Source organism: Lepus europaeus, chromosome 1 (genome assembly GCF_033115175.1).
Source record: "Lepus europaeus isolate LE1 chromosome 1, mLepTim1.pri, whole genome shotgun sequence".
Classification (NCBI taxonomy): domain Eukaryota; kingdom Metazoa; phylum Chordata; class Mammalia; order Lagomorpha; family Leporidae; genus Lepus; species Lepus europaeus.
Genome location: NC_084827.1, coordinates 178,159,702 through 178,181,360, shown reverse-complemented (window position 1 = coordinate 178,181,360; position 21,659 = coordinate 178,159,702). Strand labels below are relative to the sequence as shown.

The 21,659-nt window shown below is 51.2% G+C and overlaps 2 protein-coding genes across 5 annotated transcripts in view; both read right to left on the bottom strand.

The window, feature by feature from the left end:
• Positions 1–5,270, bottom strand: part of MROH2A (maestro heat like repeat family member 2A) — a 37,007-nt gene extending 31,737 nt beyond the window's left edge. The window contains exons 1-2 of the mRNA XM_062193704.1: positions 5,189–5,270; positions 4,815–4,996 (exon numbers count right to left, since the gene is read on the bottom strand). Of these exons, the coding sequence (XP_062049688.1) occupies positions 4,815–4,996; positions 5,189–5,270 (264 nt within the window). The remainder of the gene's footprint in view (positions 1–4,814; positions 4,997–5,188) is intronic.
• A 4,733-nt stretch (positions 5,271–10,003) lies between these two features.
• Positions 10,004–21,659, bottom strand: part of LOC133761011 (UDP-glucuronosyltransferase 1-6) — a 215,355-nt gene continuing 203,699 nt past the window's right edge. For all 4 annotated transcript variants that reach the window (XM_062193681.1, XM_062193673.1, XM_062193665.1 and 1 more), the window contains 4 exons: positions 19,584–19,715; positions 17,310–17,397; positions 16,808–17,027; positions 10,004–10,659 (listed from right to left, as the gene is read on the bottom strand). In XM_062193681.1, coding sequence (XP_062049665.1) covers positions 10,362–10,659; positions 16,808–17,027; positions 17,310–17,397; positions 19,584–19,715 — 738 coding nt within the window. In that variant the 3' untranslated portion in view covers positions 10,004–10,361. The remainder of the gene's footprint in view (positions 10,660–16,807; positions 17,028–17,309; positions 17,398–19,583; positions 19,716–21,659) is intronic.

The window sequence follows — 21,659 nt, the reverse complement described above, 5'->3', positions numbered from 1 at the left end:
CCCATGTGGGGGACCTGCAAGAAGCTCCTGGCTCCTGGCTTCAGGTGGACTCAGCCCCAGCCGTTGTGTCCATCTGGGGAGTGAACCAGCAGATGGAAGATCTCTCTCTCTCTCTCTCTCTAACTATGCCTCTCAAATGAATAAACAAATCTGAAAAAAATCAAACAAACAAACAAACAAACCAAGAAGATAGCCTGTTCCACCCTTTGCCCTGGGGGGCAGCATTTGATTCCAGGACACTTGCCTTGGATTCCCAATTCCTACATGGGTTAACATGACGGGGCTAAGGATGGGACAGGGCAGGTGGAGTGCCCGAGAGCAAGCTGGAGAGCCACACTGGAGGATGACACTTGAGGAGTACTGGGTGACCAGCACTGCTAAGGGGCGAGGCTGCCCTCATGATCGACCCCTGCCTCACAAGGCCCTCTGGGAAACGGCCGCTGCCTGGGGACTTTGAGGAGGGGAGAATTCACCCGACGTGTGAGTCCGGTAGAGTCCAGTGCAGGGAGTCTTGGCCTTTGGTCTCCTGGTCTGGGGACAGCAAATGACAGACGTGTGTGAACCTGTGGTCAGAGATGCCTGGGAGCTCCTGGGCAGGAGGCAGCGAGGGCCCGGGTAGTTGCTCTGCCTGCCCGAGACCCGTGTACCCCACTCTTCACTGGCGCTTTTAGACAGTCTTTTCTTAACTGCTTCCCTAACAGAACTTTAACACCACAGACATAAGAGGGTACTTAAGCTTGAGGAAAATGGAATGCAATAAATGGTTTGCTGCAAAAAAATTAAAATTTTTCCATAGCTTTTTTCTTAATATTCATTTTTCATGAACTCTCCCAAGACCCCCTAGTATGCTTGGGTTTCAAACATTTTTTGCACCAACATAAACTTATCTTTTAATTCCATTTCCCATGAACTTTTGGAAGTACTCTATATTCTGTATGTTTATGTGTTGTATACCCGTAAAAAGTTAACTTTTTTATTTATAAAAATTTATTTATTTATTACAAAGAGTTACAGAGAGAAGGAGAGAGAGAGAAAGAGAGAGATCTTCCATCTTCCGGTTCATTCCCCAAGTGGCTGCAATGGCCAAGGCGGATCCAGGAGCCAGGAGCTTCATCCGGGTCACACACTTGGGTAGCAGGGCCCGACCACTTGGGCCATCCATCCTCTGCTGCTTTTCCCAAGCATTAGCAGGCAGCTGGATCACAAGTGGAGCAGCCGGGACTCACACTGGCGCCCATGTGGGATGCCGGCCGCACAGGTGGCAGCTTTACCCGCTACGCCACAGTGAACCCTTCCTGTAAGGGCAGGTTATAGAAAAGGAGGATCTAAGACTGGCAATAAAGCAAGAGCACAGATTGGACAACTTGGCTCTGAATCCCATCTCCGACACAAGCCAGCCATGGGCATGTGCTTCTGGTGTGCCGGCTGAGCCTCAGCTTTCTCTTGTAGAGAGCAGGAGATCTCCCGCTTCACGGGCACCTGGAATGATTCACTTGGTTGTGGAGAGAATAAGTCCGGAGTGTTTTTAAGTGTTTAGAGGAGTGTCTAGCACTTAGGTGCTACATTTTTTGTTGAATAAATTGTGGGTAGAACAAGGCCCCAAAAGCAACCTTTATTTTGATGCCCCTTCCCACCAAGCCATTTTACCCATTTGGGGATCTCATCACTCTGCTGTGAATTTAGGTTCTAGATCTTCCAAGCAAACTCCAAGAGGCCCGTGTGCCTAATTAATACTCCTGCCACAGCCAGCATAAATGGCAGGGCAAATTCTAACGAGACAGAATAACACGTGGGCAGATTCACAATTGCCGAGATACGGAATCAGCTTAGATGTCTTCAGCAGACGATGCATTTTAAAGATGTGGTGTGCATATGCACAATGGAACCCCATTCCGTTATACAGAGGATTGGTCCTATCACCCGTGACAGCATGGACGAACCTGGAGGACGTCACGTTAAGTGAAATAATCCAGGCGTGGGGAGACGAAGCCCACGTGCTGTCATTCGTGCGCACAGTCTGAAAGCCTGGAGCTTCTCAGAGCTGGGCTCCGACACTGGGAGACGGGAGAGGCTGCCCACCGGGTACAAGGCTGCAGTCGGATGGGAGCCGACCGTTCTAGCACTCTAGCACGTGGAGGCTGGACACAGTTAACGACAACGCACTGTGTATCTCAAAGTAGCTGGGAGAGAGGATTCGGAATGCACTTGGCACACACAAATGAGAAACCTTTTAGGTGATGGGTACGCTAACTGCCCCGTTTGATCAATGCACAGTGTTTACATACATCAAAATATCACATTGTACTCCACACATGTTTACAATTATTACCTGTCCATCAAAAATATTTTAGGGTGGGTGTTTGGTGCAGTGATTAAGGTGCAACTTACATCCCATACAGAGCGCCTGCATTCAGATTCCAGCTCTGCTTCTGACCCAGATGCCTGCTAACGTGCCCTAGGGGAGCAGTGGTGATGGCTCACGTAGCTGGGTCCCTGCCACCCATGTGGGCAGAGCCACACTGAGTTCTGGGCTCCTGGCTTCAGCCCGGCCCAGCCCTGCCTGTTGCAGGTGTTTTGGGAGTGAGTCAGCGGATGGGATGCTCCCCCGTCCCCTGCCTTGCCAATAAATTGGAAACTAAAACACATTTTCATCATTTTTTAAAAGGACAGTCTTCAGAGAGAATATAAGATCACAAGAGACAAACCGTGAGACTTGGAAACTGGCACAAACAGTCCACCGGGGTGGCTTCAGACAAGTGCCAGGGGCCGACTGGCAGAGGCTCTGGGATTGAGGGGCTCTACAATCATCTGTGCTGCCTAGGCTATTTCTTTTTCTTTTTTAAAGATGTATTTGAAAGTCAGAGTTAGAGAGAGAGAGAGAGAGAGAGAGAGAGAGAGAGAGAGATCTTTCATGCACTGGTTCACTCCCCAAATGGCTGCAAAGGCCGGGGCTGGGGCAGGCCAAAGCCAGGAGCCAGGAGCTTCTTCTGGGTCTCCCACACAGGTGCAGGGGCCCAAGGACCTGGATCGTCTTCTGCTGTTTTCCCAGGTGCATCAGCAGGGAGCTGGATAGGAAGTAGAGCAGCTGGGACTCAAACCGGCACCCATACAGGATGGTATGGCTCTGGCTTTAAGGCTATGGCTATGGCTATGGTAAGGCTATGGCTTTAACCCACTGCCCCACAGCACCAGCCCCCTGCTAGGCTATTTCACAGCTCTGCAGAGAGAGAAGTAAGGTGTGAGGTTTCTCTGCACAGCGAAGAAGTGACTCCCCTTCAGGGCAGGGCTAGTGCGTTGTGCAAATGAGTCAGGGCAAATGAATCCGTGTAGGTAAAATCCCGACTTGAACAGCTTTTTAACATCTTCCAGTTTCCTTCACTAAGGGATACATAAAATCCTTGATTTGTGCGTTAGAAAAAAAAAAGCACCCGTGTGTTTTCTATCTGTTCATTGCCACCGGCCACTGATTGGAGCCTGTGTCTTACTTGTGCTGTTGATTTGCTGTATTTCTGGTGTTTTGACATCTGGAGAGACGGCCGCCCCAGTTCCGCCCAGGGCTCCCAAGCTGCCCCCACAAGTGCTTTTCCAACACAGAGCAGCTGTTAGGGACACAACTGCCTTCCCTCCAGGCTCCCAGGTGGAAGCCCTGCCTCTCTGTGGAGTGGTGTTTGGAAGCAGAGCCTTGAGTAGGTCACGGGGGTTAAAGGAGCTCACAAGGGCAGGGCCCTAACCCAGTGGGAGTGGCACCCTCAGGAGAGGAGGGGGCGGGCCTGAGAACTTCATGCTGCAGCCTTGATCTTGGGCCTTGAACCTCCAGACCTGGACCTGGGCAGGCACAAATTTCTGCATGTCGGCTCCCAGGGTGGTCCTCCGTCAGGGCAGCCAGCGCAGACCAGCGCCCACACTCCAGCCTCATCCTTTCCTGGGCCCTCACCCTTGGGGGCTGCCAGTCTCCTTGGCCAGCCACCCAGGCCTGGGGACAGCACCCGTGCCCCAGCAGAGCCTGCGGAATTACTCAAACCAGCTAATTCCGAGCCTTCTCACCCAGCTCTGTGAGGCACAGTCAAGGCTGTTGGCCAGGATCTCCCCTGACTCTCAGCCCAGGGGCAGACTCAGTCCTGCCCCAAGTGGCCGTGTGTGGTGTGGCATGTCCCCGCCTCTGTCTCCTGTGCCGTTGGCCTTGCCCAGGTTTGGAAACAGCCCGAGCTGAGATTCTTTGTCTGTGCAGCCAGGCCCTGGGCCACCTCCCTCCCAGCTGCCGTCCATCTCTCGGGAAGACAAAGCTTTCTAGAAAGAAGCCCCTCTGCTTCCAGAACTCCGACGCCACCCTCTGCCGACCCCCTCGGGGGCGGGGGGTGCGAAAATCCTGTGGTTCCCAAAGTGTGGTCTGCAGCCCAGCAGCACAGGCCTTGCCTGGGGTCTCGCCGGGAATGCTGATTCTCTGGGCCCACCTCAGGCCCTCTGGGAGCGGAAACTGTGGGGGGCGCTCCAAGCCCACCAGGATCTCCAGGGATCCGTTCCACCCCTCCCTCCCACACCCTCTACCCCTACTCCAGCTCTACCATGGGCCCTGCACCCCTCCGCAGCAGCAGGTGCGACATCACTCGCCCATGCCCACCTGGCTGGCACTGCTCACCATCTTGCAGCTCAGCTCCCGTGCCTAGGTCCGTGACTCCCAACCACCAGACTGTGAGAGCCACAGCCCTCCACTGGCCCTCAAGGGGTAAGCACCTCCCTCCCAGTCTCGCACCCAGCAGCCGTGACGCCCGGTGAGTGCACGTGGATTGGCGGCACCTACGTGCAGGTGGCCCTACCTCCGGCACCTGCAGGCAGCGGATGAGTGCGCTCATCACCACAGAGGGCGCGGTGGCCGCCTTCTCCGTGATTATCCCCGAGGCCAGGGTCTTCCGCAGGTCCACACCTGACCCGGTCGTGTCTGTCGTCGCCGGCTCACTGTCCATGATGTCCAGGAGGTTCGTGACTTGTTGGAAAGTACCTGAAACCAAGATGGCCCAGGCACAGAGCTGAGGGGGCCATCCCAGGAGGGGCCCTGCTGGCCTCTGGCCTCCCTTACACCTGCACTGCGCTGGTTCCCTGTCGTGTGGTGGCCACTGGGCAGGTGGAGGAACCGAGGCCCAGGCTGGGACCAGGATGGGGCGAGAACGAGGAGAAGGAGTGATGGACTCACCAGTGCGATCCAAGTCAGGGGGGCTCAGGTCCTCGACTTCCCCCTGCACATCTTCCTCTGAATCTGTCACTACTTCCGTCATCTCGTCCCAGAGCTCTTTGAGAGAAATGAGATTTGGAAAACACTTGACCTAAGATGACTCGCATCAAGCACAGCTTTGCATAAGCCCTTCCGCTTGCTCCTGAGCAGAACCTGGGGCTTGCTCCTGGCCAACAGAATGTGGCAGGGGTGATGGGAAGTCCCTCCCCTGAGTAGGTGGCATTGTATCATCACCGTTGATGAGAAACCTTTGACCGGGTGTTGTAACATAAGCCTGTCTCAGCGGGCTGGAGAGACACGTTCTTCCAGCCTTGAAACGGAAATAGCCATGATACACACTGCCCGTGAAGGAAGCATGTGTGAGAAACCGGGGGCCTCGGTCCTGCAACCATTAAGAACTGGATGATGTCAACCATCTCACGAGCGTGGAAGGGGAGCTGGGGCCTCGGAGAGTGTTGCAGTCCAGCCAACACCTTGGTCACCGCTCTAAGACCCCAGGCAGAGGACCAGCAAAGGCAGGCCAGACCCCTGGCCCCTGGGCATCGCTGAGTTCACGATGACTTGTTCCCCGGCAACAGCTAGCTGGTACCCTAAACCAAGAAGAGCTTCTCTCCTTTTCTAGGCCTTGGAAGTTGATGCCTAAGGAGCTCTCACATCAGCAGCTCGCTCGTTCCTGTCAGGGGCTCTCTGCGTAGCAGCAGCTCCTTGAGGGCCAACGCACAGCAACACAGAAGCCAAGACAGAGGATGCCAAGCTCCCAGATCCCTCCTCCTCCTGCCCCAAGGCCCCCTAATCTCAAACTCCACCATCCTGTGCTCTTTCCTCCCGGGAGTCCCCTAAAGAGCTCTCCAGGGGGCTCCACACTGACCTTTCCTTAGAGTCCTCTTTCTTCTGCATGGAACAGAAACAAACCACACGAGGAAGCTCTGCTCTCTGCCTAACACACATCAACGGAAATGTGGACAGCAGGGACCTGGCTGTCCACGCGTGGCCGTTAGGCTGCCCAGCCACGATCCTTTCAGGGACTGGCTCTCCCGGCAGGGCGAAGGCGTCATTAGAATCATCACCGTTAGGTCCCAGCTCCTTGGAACTTTGAGACCCAACTGCCTCCCTGTCCAGGGCCCTGCAACAAAAGCTCCAGCCCCTGTTGCAACTGAACATTTTTGTGATGCACGTGTGTGTGTGCGTGTGTGTGTGTGTGTGAGTACGGTGGCCCATCTGGGAAAGGGAAATGCTGTAAGTGGTGGGTGGTTCACAACCGGGTCTTGGGTTTGCAATCACAGGCCCAGGCTGGGGGGGTGTGGTCAGGGCAAGTGGAGAGAAGAGGAGGGGGCAGCAGAGAGGTCCTGGGGAGGGGCTTCCTCCCCAAGGACTGAACCAATAGCGGGATGAGGGTGCGGGTTCCCATGGTAGAATACTTAGAAGATAAACTCAACAACACACAGGAGAGTAGGGACCCTGCCTTCTTACACCAAAGTGGGTCCCAAAGGACTTCTCTGTCTCGTGTCTTTGAGATGAGGCTCGGATCTGTAGTTTGAACAAGAAGTACTGGACTTGGGGAAGTCTTGCTGTCCATTATAGGACTCAGAGCCACCCGGGTCGAAGGCTGCTCAGTTAAAATGCCCACTTAGAATCTTCCCTTCGTGCTAAGTGGAGTTCCCCTGCTTGGATGCCTCTGATGCCAGAGAGGTCACCCCCTCTGGAGCAGCCCACTTGAACCCGGTGGGATTTGGATGCTTAGAAAATGACCTTCTTGCACACCATGCCCAACGCGGCTTCCCCACAATATTCCTGCAGCGTTCCTGGTGTTGCCCTTTGCAGACAAGTGGATCAACATGGACGAGGCACAGGCAGAGTTACCATGCGCCCCTTCTCTCACAGCTCCTCTGCACTACCTCCCCCACTCCCCACGGGCCTTCAAAATATCACTCAACTCACACAGTTGCCATTCTGTTTCACAGACCGGAAATACACGCCTACGGTGTGTAACTAAGCATGGCTTGCCATGTGGCTGTGGATAGAGGGCGTAGGACACGCCATTGTCCTCCGAGGGTCTCCAGACCCAACTCATGAAAGATCGCAGATTTAGAGCCAGAAGGGAATGCAGCAATTCCTGGTCACAAACACCTCGCAGCTTAGTCAGTTAGCACCATTCAGAATCATACGGCCAGCTGCGCAGATCTGTGGACCTGGACTGTGTGTCTATTAGGTGACAGGTGACTGGAGTGACCAGGGTGCTTGGGGCCATGCAACAGGGCAAGCCCACGCTGCTCTCAGAGCAGCTGGGCAAGGTTCCAGAGGACAAGGAGAGACTATGAAGGCCTCCTGAGGCCTACGCTGGGAAGAGCACCCATCAAGGCAGGCCCCAGGTCATGCTGCCCTCAAGGGGTGGGGCATAGATTCCTTGTCCTGATAGGAAGCGCACAGCCACACGGCTGTCAGGAGGGACGGAGAGAGGGGCCACTTTTGTGAGTACGTGAGTCATGACGAGTGCGGGGCCTCTGAACACATTATCAAGAGAGGAGCCCAAGGTAACGAGGCCAGGGAGCAAAGAACGGGGTGCTTGGTTTTCACAAATGAAAATACTTTTTTCCTCCTGATTGTTACATTAATGTTAGACTCACAATTCATCCACGGAATTAGCCTCTCCTAGGGGCTGTCACTCTCCTGAGCTTCCCACCTCAGCTCTGTGGAAACTAATGGGAAAGTAAGAAAAGATGGAGTTTGTAGAAACCTGTGAACTCAAACCCGTGAAAGGGCCAAGACAGATGGGAAAATGGAATATGTGTAGAAGCTGACTCAGAGGCACCCTCCACATAGTGGGCACATTTTGGGGTTCCCATCATCTCACAGGGTTCCCTCTTCCCCGACCTACGGGGCCACAGGAATGGGATCCTGGCAGCCATGTTCTCACTCTGTTACCCCTTCATCAACATTCCTGATTGGACAAGAAGTGGACACATGATCCAGCTGGACCAATCAGATTCTTTCTCTCAGGCATTTGGAATTCTGGGTAGAGGATACAGTCAGTGTCTTACAGGGTCTTGGGGGCTGGGACAAAAGGGGTCTGGGGACTGAGGAACAGAAAAGGCCTTGAGAGGCGGAAAGAGGCAAGCAGGCACCCAGAGCAAACAGGGACGGACTTGGCTACGAGCCTCATGTTGGCAGGACACTGGTCTCCTTCCAAAACACCAAGCAAAACAAACAAAACAAAAACACAAGACTCAACAAAAATACCTAAAGGCAAGAGAAACAAGTGGGCAAATATTGACGGTGTGGAGCGATTCTCGTCAATGCCACAGGCACTCAGGCTAACACACCCCTACAGAAAAAATGAGCAAGGAGCATCCTCCAAAAAATAAATACAACTGGCTCACAAGCTTGCGAGTATCAACTGTAAGAATAACGACAGCTCATTTCAGATGAGATCCCACTTCTTGCCTATCAAACTGAGGCCTTTCTTATTCAAGACGGCACTTCACAGCGACGAGGGAGTGGGAACTTGGCTCTCACACACTGACAGGGGCTCTGTGGCTGCAGCTGGGGGTGTCTTCTGTCAGCTGCCAGGGGTGCCCCAGCCAGATCCCCTGTTCCTCCCACCTTGGGGCCCACGGGCCCACCCTCCTCCAGCCCACCTGCCTTTCTCTCCTGCAGGCTCTTTCTGGCTTTTAAAGTCCCCTTGGTGACCAACCGGAGTGCAAGGAAATGGGCAGTCCCCAGAGTGGGTCTCAGCCAACCACTGACAGAGCCAAGCATTCAAATACCCAACAGCCTTGCTCCCTGGGGGGGATAAGGCTGCGTGTTCTCGGCCGGCTCCGAGTCCCCCAGCAGGATTGAGCTCCAGTTGCGCACAGGTAGGCACCACCGCCACCAGTGTTTCCTTGGTGCTGGGAGCTGGGTATGGATGGGTGCACCCCTCAAAGGCTCCTGTGTGGGGCTTGGTCCTCAGTGTGGTGGTGGGAAGTGGTAGGCCTTTAAGTGGAGCCTGGTGGGAGGTTCTCGGGTGGTAGGAACCCAGCCTGCCTGGCTTCCTGTGGGTGATGGGATCTCTTCCTCTCAGTCAGGGTCCCGCCATCTCCCTCTGCCATGAAGTGACAGCGAGAGAGCCCTCACCAGGCGTGAGCGGATGCAGTCCTCCCGAATCTCCAAACCTGTGAGCAAAACAAACTTGTGTGCGAACTCAGCCTGCCTCGGGTGCTGGTATAGTGACAGAAAGCGGATGAACACACTTTACATGACTCCTCCTGGCCCTGGGGTCCTCTCACTAGGGGAACCCTGTCTACACAGCCAGCAGCAGGTTGTGACACACTTTCCCTCCCACGGAAAGGACAAGCACTGTGCAGACACAGCTACAAAGACAGTTGGAGCAGCCCTTTTTACAGAAGACAAGGAAAGGGAAACCCACCGGAAGTTGTGGCTAAGGAAGCCCTGGTCTGTCCGTGCAACAGCGTGCCTCCCCTGGCCACGGAGAGTGGATTAAATGCCGTCCACAAACACTGCGAGGACAGAGTGCAGGGCCATGGAAAAGGAATGTCAGACAACACGGAGCAGATCTGGTGTCTCTGCGGGGTTTCCTATGACAGCAGCAGCAGTTCTCCTGGGCAAGGGGATTCCTGGCAATGTTTCTTTTCCTGTGTGTGCAGGTGTGCACACGCGGTGTGCGTGTGTGTGTGTGTGTGTGTCTTTCAGATTTTGCCATGATCTTGCATTATTTTTCTATGTGGAAAAAGTAATTCAACTGTAGATAAACACAACACCAATGAAGAGAAAAACATGTAAGAAATTAAACAAATTTATTAATAAAATTTTAGTTGTGCAAATACATGGGCCTGGCACTACAGTTTGGGGTTTTCTCATGTTCAGATCCATTTGGCACAATCAGTGATCCCCTCACAGACAGCACCCAGTGATTCGAACAGCTTCATTGTCCCCCAAGGTCAGAAATCACACAGCGCCACACCATTCCTCCGCTCCAAGTACGCCCAAATACACAAAGGTCATCTTCTCAACTTAATTAAAACAACAACAAAGAAGTTGTGGGGATGTCTGATTTACGGCAAAGTATTTGTTTAACCAGAATCAAATGAATTTAACACTGACTGCAGGTTCGGAATGGATCAAAGCCTCACCCGGCTCAGTGCACCTTGGACTTGTGTGCTTTCTTCACCCGCCCCTTCTTCCCGAAGCACTTCCCCCAGGCAAAGGCACAGCATCTAAAGGTGACGAAGGCCACGGTCAGCACGATGGCCAGGAGGAAGCCGATCACGTCCAGGGAGTGGTACTGGTACCAGGTGAGGTCGTGGGCGGCGGGCCGCAGGTGCGGCGCCCCCTTGTGCCTCATCACAAACTCTACCCAGAACACGGCCAGGTCCAGCGGCTCCACGGGGCGGTCCTTGTGCAGGCTGGAGAGGCGCATGATGTTTTCCTTGTAGCTGAACACAGAGATGGTTGCATTAGCGTCCGAACACCATGGCAACGATCCACTCTCCCTGGATGCTTGCTGTCAGTTAGAAATGCTACCAGATTTTTCCAAACTGTTTCTATCACAACCAGAAAAAACACACACACACACAATAAATGTTCTGTATCTCCAAAGAGAAGAAATAGAATTTATATGAATTTAATGACTGCTGAGGTGGGGGAGGGAGAGGGAAAAGGAGAGAGAGAGAGAAAAAGGAAAGAAAAGGGAAGGTAACATATACAAGAAGGAAAAAACAAAAGAAACTAGAAGCCAAAATTCTTTTTTTAAAAGATTTATTTATTTATTTGAAAGAATTACAGAGAGAGGAGAGCCAGAGAGAGAGAGAGACAGAGAGAGAGAGGTCTTCCATCCGATGATTCACTCCCCAGATGGCCGCTACGGCCAAAGCTCCAATCCGAAGCCAGGAGCCAGGAGCTTCCTCCAGGTCTCCCAAGCAGGAGCAGGGGCCCAAGGACTTGAGCAATCTTCCACTGCTTTCCCAGGCCACAGCAGAGAGCTGGATTGGAAGAGGAGCAGCTGGGACCAGAAATGGCAGCCATATGGGATGCCAGTGCTTCAGGCCAGGGCTTTAACCTGCTGCACCATAGCGTCGGCCCCCAAAATTCTAATTTAAAAGTGGTTGAGAGGCTGGCATTTGGCGTAGCAGGCAAAGCTGTCATCTGCAACACCAGCATCCAATGCGGGAGTTGGGTCATTGTCCCAACTGCTGCCCTTCTGATCCAGCTTCCTGCTAATGACCTGGGGAAAGCAACGGAGGATATCCCAAGTACTTGGGTCCCTGCACCTACAGGGGAGACCTGGGTGAGGCTCCCAGCTCCTGGCTTTGGCCTGGCTCAGCCCCCACCATTATGGCCATCTGGGGGAACGAACCAACAGATGAATCAATCAATCTCTCTCTCTCTCTCTCTCCTTCTAACTTTCAAATAAAAAAAATCTTTTTTTTAAAAAACAGTAGTTGAACCTTGTTTTCAACTTCTTTCCTATTTTTTGCCAGAAATTAGAGATTATACTTTCTTCGCAGTAGAGCAAAGAAATCAGAATTGTGCAGGAAATTTGTTTTATAGTAACATATATAAGTGGTTACACTTCAAAATAAGGGGAAGGCCACCGAAATGCTGGCTGCTCTCCCTGGTGCTCACCAGCAATCCCGTGTGGCTCAGCAATCCCGTGTGGCCCCGCAATCCCGTGTGGCCACGGCCAAAGCTGACCTGCAGACTTAGACTCCAAGGCGGCAACAGACGCTCAGCTCAGTCGTTGCCATCCCAGTGCTACAGGCAGCAGGAGGCCGTGTCTACACAGCCTGCTAATGCAAAATGGATTCCAGTTTATTCTGGAGAGTGCTGATAGCTGAATAAGAACATCTAAATCCGAGATGGATTTGCTTCCACCCTTGGTGTTGCTGCAGTGAGAGAGGGAAGGGGGGGAGGAGGAGGAGGGAGGGGAGGGGAGGGGAGGGGAGAGGAAGGTAAAGAGGAGGAGGAGACCGAGCTCTCGCTGGCAGGCCTGGTGCAGACCAAGTCTTCCTCACACGCAGCTGTACTTTTATTCGGATGTACTATTACCATGTAATGTTAGCTTCTGGCCACCCATCCTGGACACGTCTTCCTTTTATGTAAGTCTTCTCTTAAGGTAGAGTTTCTTGGAACTCTTGCTCATTCATTCTAGGTTTATTGAGCACCTTCTAGGGCCTGGTGGTCTAGGTAAAGTGTTTTTGAAATGTTTCCTTTTCTCTTCATTTTGAGTAAGTACAGTTCCAGTTAAGACTGTTGGGGTCATGGAGATCCACAATCAGATAAAGATGATTCAAAAATGAATGACTGGGGCTGGGGTGTAGCGGGTAAAGCTGCCACTTGCAATGCCAACATCCCATATGGGCACCGGTTCAAGTCCCAGCTGCTCCACTTCTGATCCAGCTCTCTGCTATGGCCTGGGAAATCAGCAGAAGATGAGACAAGTGCTTGGGCCCCTGCACCCATGTGGGAGACCCAGAAGGAGCTCCTGGCTCCTGGCTTCAGATTGGCGCAGCTCTGGCTATTGTGGCCAAATGGGGAGTGAACCAGAAGATGGAAGATCTCTCTCTCCCTCTCTCTCTCTCTCCCTCTCTCCCTCTCTCTCTCTCCCTCTGCCTCTCTGCAACTCTGCCTTTCAAATAAATAAATCTTAAAAAAAAAAAAATGAATTGCTGAAGTTAGGCAACGACCTAAGCGGATTGGTCAGAGTTTTCAAGAAATAATAATGTCCTGGAGAACCTCTACCAAGTCACTTTGAGGTGACCAGCTATGCCACTGAACAACTGATCGGAATTACAGTAACAACGTGTTGTCAGCACCGGGCAGAGGTCAGGTCTCCCACTGGCCATATGAGCAGTGCTGCACGATGCTAAGCCAGGCGTGCAGAAGGCGCAACCGGAATGAGGGGCAGAGGCTCACACCGCCTCCCTGGGCACTTACCCTGAACTGATGTGGGCTTTCCCTTCTTACCCAATGGCACCACACACCCAGTCCCACTTTTCACATCCTGACTGATGTCTCTCTCTCTCTCTCTCTCTAAGATTTATTTATTTGAAAGTCAGAGCTACAAAGAGAGAGGGAGAGATAGCGAGAGAGAGCGAGGAAGAGAGAGAGAGAGAGAGAGAGCGAGCCAGATAGAGAGCGAGAAAGAGAGAGAGAGAGCGAGAGAGAGAGAGAGAGAGAGGGAGGTCTTCCATCTGCTGGCCATGATGGCCAGTGCTGGGACAGGCTAAAGCCAGGAACCTGGAGCTTCATATGGGTCTGGGTCTCCCACACAGGTGGCAGGGGCCCACGTGCTTTGGCCATCTTCCGTTGCTTTTCCCGGGTGCATTAGCAGAGAGCTGGATTGGAAGTGGAGCAGCCAGGACTCGAACCCGTGCCCATATGGGATGCCAGCATCCCAGGTGGCAGCTTCACCTGCCATGCCACAACACCAGTCTCACTGATGTCTCTTTCCAAAGGAAGCCATGATGAGTGACAGGGTGCTACGGTGTGAATGTGTCCCCACAGCTCACACATTGATCTTGATCCCCAGTGCAGTGGCAATGAGAGGTGTGGAGGGGACTGAGTCACTAAGAGGGATGACGTCTGCCCCGGGCCTGGACTGGTCCCCATGAGCACGGTGGCTGTGAAGCGAGCTGACCCTCACGTCTTACTCTTCCACACACAGCTGCCTGCCCTCCTACCTTTCTGCCGTGTGAGGAGGCAGCACGAGGCCCTCACAGACACAGCCCCAACCTTGGACTGCGGCCTCTAGAGCAGTTTGGCTAATAAATCTCTATTTATAAATCAACCAGTCTCCGCTCTTCTGTTACAGCAAACGAAATGGACTCAGACAATGCACCTGGCAATCTCGTAAGCACAAACACACATGGATAAATGCACACACATGCATGCACAAAAGTGCATGGACACACACAGATGCACACACACATGCATGGGCACACCACTATGTGTCCACACAATGTACACACACCATGCATGGACACACACAGATGCACACACACACGCATGGGCACACACACTATGTGTCCACACAATGGACACACACCATGCATGGACACACACAGATGCACACACACACGCATGGGCACACCACTATGTGTCCACACAATGGACACACACCATGCATGGACACACACAGATGCACACACACACGCATGGGCACACACACTATGTGTCCACACAATGGACACACACCATGCATGGACACACACAGATGCACACACACATGCATGGGCTCACCACTATGTGTCCACACAATGGACACACACCATGCATGGACACACACAGATGCACACACACACGCATGGGCACACACACTATGTGTCCACACAATGTACACACACCATGCATGGACACACACAGATGCACACACACATGCATGGGCTCACCACTATGTGTCCACACAATGGACACACACCATGCATGGACACACACAGATGCACACACACATGCATGGGCACACATACTATGTGTCCACACAATGGACACACACCATGCATGGACACACACAGATGCACACACATGCATGGGCACACACACTATGTGTCCACACAATGGACACACACCATGCATGGACACACACAGATGCACACACACATGCATGGGCACACCACTATGTGTCCACACAATGTACACACACCATGCATGGGCTCACCACTATGTGTCCACACAATGGACACACACCATGCATGGACACACACAGATGCACACACACATGCATGGGCACACACACTATGTGTCCACACAATGGACACACACCATGCATGGACACACACAGATGCACACACACATGCATGGGCACACATACTATGTGTCCACACAATGGACACACACCATGCATGGACACACACAGATGCACACACACACGCATGGGCACACCACTATGTGTCCACACAATGGACACACACCATGCATGGACACACACAGATGCACACACACACGCATGGGCACACCACTATGTGTCCACACAATGGACACACACCATGCATGGACACACACAGATGCACACACACACGCATGGGCTCACCACTATGTGTCCACACAATGGACACACACCATGCATGGACACACACAGATGCACACACACATGCATGGGCACACACACTATGTGTCCACACAATGGACACACACCATGCATGGACACACACAGATGCACACACACATGCATGGGCTCACCACTATGTGTCCACACAATGGACACACACCATGCATGGACACACACATATGCACACACACATGCATGGGCACACATACTATGTGTCCACACAATGGACACACACCATGCATGGACACACACAGATGCACACACACGCATGGGCACACACACTATGTGTCCACACAATGGACACACACCATGCATGGACACACACAGATGCACACACACATGCATGGGCACACCACTATGTGTCCACACAATGTACACACACCATGCATGGGCTCACCACTATGTGTCCACACAATGGACACACACCATGCATGGACACACACAGATGCACACACACATGCATGGGCACACACACTATGTGTCCACACAATGGACACACACCATGCATGGACACACACAGATGCACACACACATGCATGGGCACACATACTATGTGTCCACACAATGGACACACACCATGCATGGACACACACAGATGCACACACACACGCATGGGCACACCACTATGTGTCCACACAATGGACACACACCATGCATGGACACACACAGATGCACACACACACGCATGGGCACACATACTATGTGTCCACACAATGGACACACACCATGCATGGGCTCACCACTATGTGTCCACACAATGGACACACACCATGCATGGACACACACAGATGCACACACACATGCATGGGCACACCACTATGTGTCCACACAATGTACACACACACATGCATGGACACACACAGATGCACACACACACGGCATGCACAAATGTATGCGCACACACACACTGTTGTTGGACGAAATGCCCCAACGGCCATCAGTTCTTCTCAGGTTTGGATGAGCCTGTTCACGGTGAGTTTGACAGCAGTGTGATACGTTTTACGCAAGGACAATGTGCTCTGATGACGGCTGTCTTTAAACAGTTTTCAGGGCCACATCTGAACAAATTTGTCTTTGCTCTTACTCTAAGCCTTTGTGATATCACATGACTGCCCCATTTATAGACTCCCATGGACAAAGTTCTTACGAGTTCCAGTCCTGGGAAAAGCTGCACTCCTAAGCCCCTTTGTGTTCTTCTCCTGTGAACTCTATGCTCCTTGTAGTTGAGTGCTTCTCTCTTTGCAGAACCTTATGTCCATCATGGTGACATTATTTTTATAAATTACATTTTTAAGTCAATCATGGGAAATAACATTTTAAATACATTCTGATAATATGTAGATATTATTCTGATAATATATAGCTATTCTGATAATAACATAGGAACTAAAGGATCCTTTCATAAAGTGAATAATAACATCACCCATGTGATCTTATTTATAAATCTAGACTTTTATGTATTTGTTTTTACCCTAGAATATTTATCATTAAAATCATGGCCAAAATACAGGGAGCATTGCCCTTTACATATCTCTTACCTTTTGTCATTGATGACTGTTTTTAGGGCATTCGCTAGGTCATCAGAGGTCATTTCAAGGACGTTCAGGGTCACCCCAGCCCCACGGGTCTCTATGCGCTTCGCGTTGTCCATCTGGTCGCCAAACAAGGGCAGCATCACCATGGGAACGCCGTTGCATATTCCTTCATAAATACCGTGGGAGCCAGAGTGCGTGATGAAGGCACGCGTCTTCGGGTGACCTGAGAAGCAAGGCAGGAAGGGATGCCAGCGGTTACGTCACGGTTTCCCAGTCTGACACAGTGTAGGTTTTGAAAGCACTGCAAGGACTCTGTGCTGTCCTTATGGAACCATTGCAAAAGTTCACAAAAGAACGTGTGGGCGGAGACACCCCCACCAGACAGAAAGGCCTGGGGGAGGCAGTGGCCATGCTGTTTTCAGGCTAAACCACCCTTTACAACCGCTGTGCCCAGCCCAGTGTCTTAAGCTTGGTCTGACCTGCATGCCAGATCCAGCCAACATACCGAGCAGATCGTTTTGGGGTAGCCACTTGACAAGGATCGTGTTCTTGGCAAGATTCGATGGCCGACTTCCGGTGTACCGCCACAGGACCTTGCAGGGACAAACAGAACAGGGCTTAAAGAAAGAACACAGGATTTTTTTTTTTTAATTGCTACAGTAGCTAGAAGGAGGGTCCCTTGAATGAACACAGAAAGGCGGGCAGTCTGGTGACCAGGAAGGCTTCCACGGGCTGGCAACATTCTTAGTCTGAAGGGCTGGGTTCAAGGGTATGCTGGGCGAATCTGTGAAAATTCATCTGGCTGTGTACTTATGAGGTCTCCCTACGCCTGCACTTCTAGGGTGAGTTTGCCTAATGAAACAGGTGGAGCAGAACTGTGAAAGCTGAAATGTAAGGAATAAATCCAGTTTTCTAACCAACAACTTTTAGAAGAAATATTTCTATTTAGTATGAAGGAAGGCAGTCAGTTTATTTTAAATAAATTCTCCCTAATACACTTGTGAGTCTCGTAGAGAGGATGAGACTCCTAAGTGAAGTGGACCACAGCTTACTGGAGTCCTTGAGAGCTGAGTTGCAAATCCTAGCAGACAGGATGGCAGGACATTGCATTACATGAAATAAGCCAGGCACCAAAAGTAAACACTGCCTGTTCTTCCTCACAGCTGATCTGAACATAGACCAGTGATTATCGGAGGCTGGGAAAGGTGCAGGGGAGGGCAAATGTGGGGAGAGCAAATGCAGGAGGCAGGATCGTGGGTTCTGGAAACAGATAAGAGGCCTAAGTTCTAGTGCCACACAGCACAGGAGCGACCCCAGGTCGTAATCACCCATTATAGGTTTTACGAGGAGACAGAGAGTTCAAAGGTGCCAATCATTAAGAACAAGGAGTAGAAAATGTTAATTTCCCAATATGATAAGGAGATATTATATATATATATATATATATATATTTGTTGAAATATGTACAATTACCATTGGTCAAAATAACATTTTTTGAAGATTTACTTATTTGAAAGGCAGAGTGACACAGAGAGAGGGAGAGACACAGAGAGATCTTTCATCTGCTGGTTCACTCTGCAGAGGACTACAGTCTGGTTGGGCCAGACTGAAGCCAGGAGCCTGGGACTCTGTCTAGGTGTCCCATGTGAGTAGCAGGGATTCGGGCACACAGGCCATCTTCTTCTGCCTTCCCAGGTGCATTTACAGGGAGCTGGAACAGAAGCAGAACAGTCAGGACTTGAACTGGTGCTCCTGTATGGGAAGCCAGCACCATAGGCAGTGGCTTAACCTACTGTGCCACAACACTGGCCCCCAAATGGTTTTTAAATGCATAAGAAGAGGCAAGTGCTTGGCACAGAGATTCAGCCACTGTTTGAGATGCCTACAGCCCACAGCAGGGTACCTGGCTCCACTCTCCATTCCAGCTTCCTGCTAATGGAAGGCAACAGGTGATGGCTCCAGTCGTTGGGTCCTTGCCATCCATGTGGGAGACCTGGATTAAATTCCCAGCTCTTGGCTTTAGTCTGGCCCAGTCCTGGCTGTTGCAGCCATCTGGGGAGTGAACTGGCAGATAGGAGATCTCGCTTTCTCTTTCTCTCTCCTTCTCTCTTGGCCTTTCTAAATAAATAAATGCTTTTAATTTTTTACGGAAGTATAAATGTTAACTAACCTTATCTGTCCTCACAGACTGAATATATGTGTTAACCTTCTATACCCTATTAATATGTAAAATTAAAATTTTTAAATAGGAAAAATAAAAAATATGAAAGGTAAGATCGTGAAATGCCTTAATCATAATATGATCTTAACAAAACAGAACTCTGGGCTAATAGATGGGAAGAGGCAGGAAAAACTCAAGTCTAAGTTTCCAACTACAAGGTGAGGCTCGCTCCTCCTCCATGTTTGGGGACAAAAGTGTTTCTGATTTTGAAATACTTTTCCTAGCTACAATGAGATATCTTGGAGATGAGACCCAGGTCTGAACGTGAAAGTTGCTTGTGTTTTGTGTACACCTGATACACATGGTTTGAAGGTGATTTTATGCAATATTTTCAGTGCACCTGAGCCTGGACTGTGACCTCACACATGAAGTCAGGCATGAAATTTTCCATTTGTGGCATCATGTTAGTGCTCAACAAGTTTGGGATTTTGGAGCATTTTGGATCTTGTATTTTTGGATCAGGGATGCTGACCTGTAAGGGAATTCATTTAGATACTGGAAGTTTGGTTTGAACGCCTATGGGTATGGAGATGAGGGAGTCATATAAAACCATCTTACCGTCTGAGGTATTTTGCCCAAAGCATCTGCAATTTCCATAGCTTTCTTCTCCGGAATCTCAGACACCATGGACCCCAGGGAGAAAACCACAATTCCATGTTCTCCGGAAGCATTGACGTAGGCTTCAAATTCCTAGAGGCAAAGAAAAATACCTGGTTAATTTGGGAACCATAGACCTTAAGCTATGAACTAGGTATCTTCCTCTTAAGAATGTGATTAAAAGTCTCTGTGTGTGTGTGTAAGAGAGAGAGAGAGAGAGAGAGAGAGAGAGAGAGAGAGAAACAAAAATTATAAGAGAGGAAGGAGGAGGAAGGGCGGGAGCATTATGGGAGGGAGGATAAGGTGGAAAGTATCACTAAGTTCCTAAATCTGTATCTGTGAGACGCATGAAATGTGCTCACCTTAATATTTTTTTTTAATTTTTTTATTTTTGACAGGCAGAGTGGACAGTGAGAGAGAGAGACAGAGAGAAAGGTCTTTCACCTTAATATTTTTTTTAACTTTTTTTTTTTTTTTTTTTTGACAGGCAGAGTGGATAGTGAGAGAGAGAGAGAAAGGTCTTCCTTTTTGCCGTTGGTTCACCCTCCAATGGCCGCTGCGGCCGGCGCATCTCGTTGATCCGAAGCCAGGAGCCAGGTGCTTCTCCTGGTCTCCCATGCGGGTGCAGGGCCCAAGCACTTGGGCCATCCTCCACTGCCTTCCCGGGCCATAGCAGAGAGCTGGCCTGGGAGAGGGGCAACCGGGATAGAATCCAGCGCCCCGACCGGGACTAGAACCTGGTGTGCCGGTGCCGCAAGGCGGAGGATTAGCCTGTTAAGCCACGGCGCTGGCCATCACCTTAATATTTTTAAAAATGATTTTTTAAAAGAGAAACAAAAATTAGTAGTGTGTGGTTTGTAGCATCTCCTGCTCCCTTTCTCCCTTCCAGAAGAGGAAAGCTGGGTGGGGGGGCATTCAATGCTACTGTGAGACCACCGCTTGGGACATCTGCGTCCCATGGCAGAGTCTTACTAAGGAGCACCTACCTCCACCCTCAGAGACCTGGGTTGAGTTCCTGGTTCCTGTCTTCAGCCTGGCCCAGCACCAGCTCTTGTGAGCATTTGTGGGGTGAATCACCAGATGAGAGATGTGTGTGTCTGTGTGTGCTTCTGTCTCTTTCAAATAAATTAATAAAAATTTTTCACCAGCAGAGGAGGAAGGTTTCTTGCTTAGTTATTGCTGGGGTTCTCCCTTGACTGCAATTACAGAGCCCAGGTAATGTGCTAATTGCCCAAAAGAAAAACACAGACATGTGCAGGCACTTGCACGTGTGCCAAGTCTGCTGCGAGGTGACAGAGCAAGGTGTAAGTGCATCATGTCGTCCCCAGTTGTAGGTCATTACTGGTCTAGTTAACCCCAGGGAGTCTCCCAGGTGGTTTTGTGGGATTCTGAAGAATGTCCAGGGCATTAATGAGATCGTGTGATCAGCAAGGCTTGTCCAGAACCAAGTGGCTCCCTGGGACAAGGGACTTGGACTGCTAAAACATCAACGCTGCTGGGCAAACCCGTAGGCTGCTGGTCACCTCCAGATGTGAGATACTGGACTTCAGACAGGGCTCAGCTTGCACAGTTCAGACATTTCTGCCAAGCTTGGTGCTGAACCTGACTGGAAGAGCCCAAACGCTGTCCAGACCTCCCCCGAGAAAAGTCCTCTCTGCCACCCACCCTCCCCAGCCCCAGACCTCTGGAGTGCCCATGCTCGTGGTCGTGGCCTTTCTGTACCAGGCTCATCTGAGAAGGCCATGGAGGCCAGGGTCGTCCTCTCTGCCATCACACTGCACTTGGGGTTGGTTCTTCCACAGCCCTTCCTCCCTGGGATCTGCACCCCCATGCTTTCCTGCCTCCCCCTTTCCCCTGGGAGAGGTGGCTCATTTCCAGGGTTCCTTAAGCTCCCTCTCCAGGGTGGTGGTAATGGACTCCCCTGCACTTCCCAGGACCTTTGCTCCTACTTTGGAAAGGGCCACACTAATCTCCCCTCCACGGGCGTCCTCCCACGCCCACTCAGCAACCAGCAGGATGTGACTAAGACAAAATTGA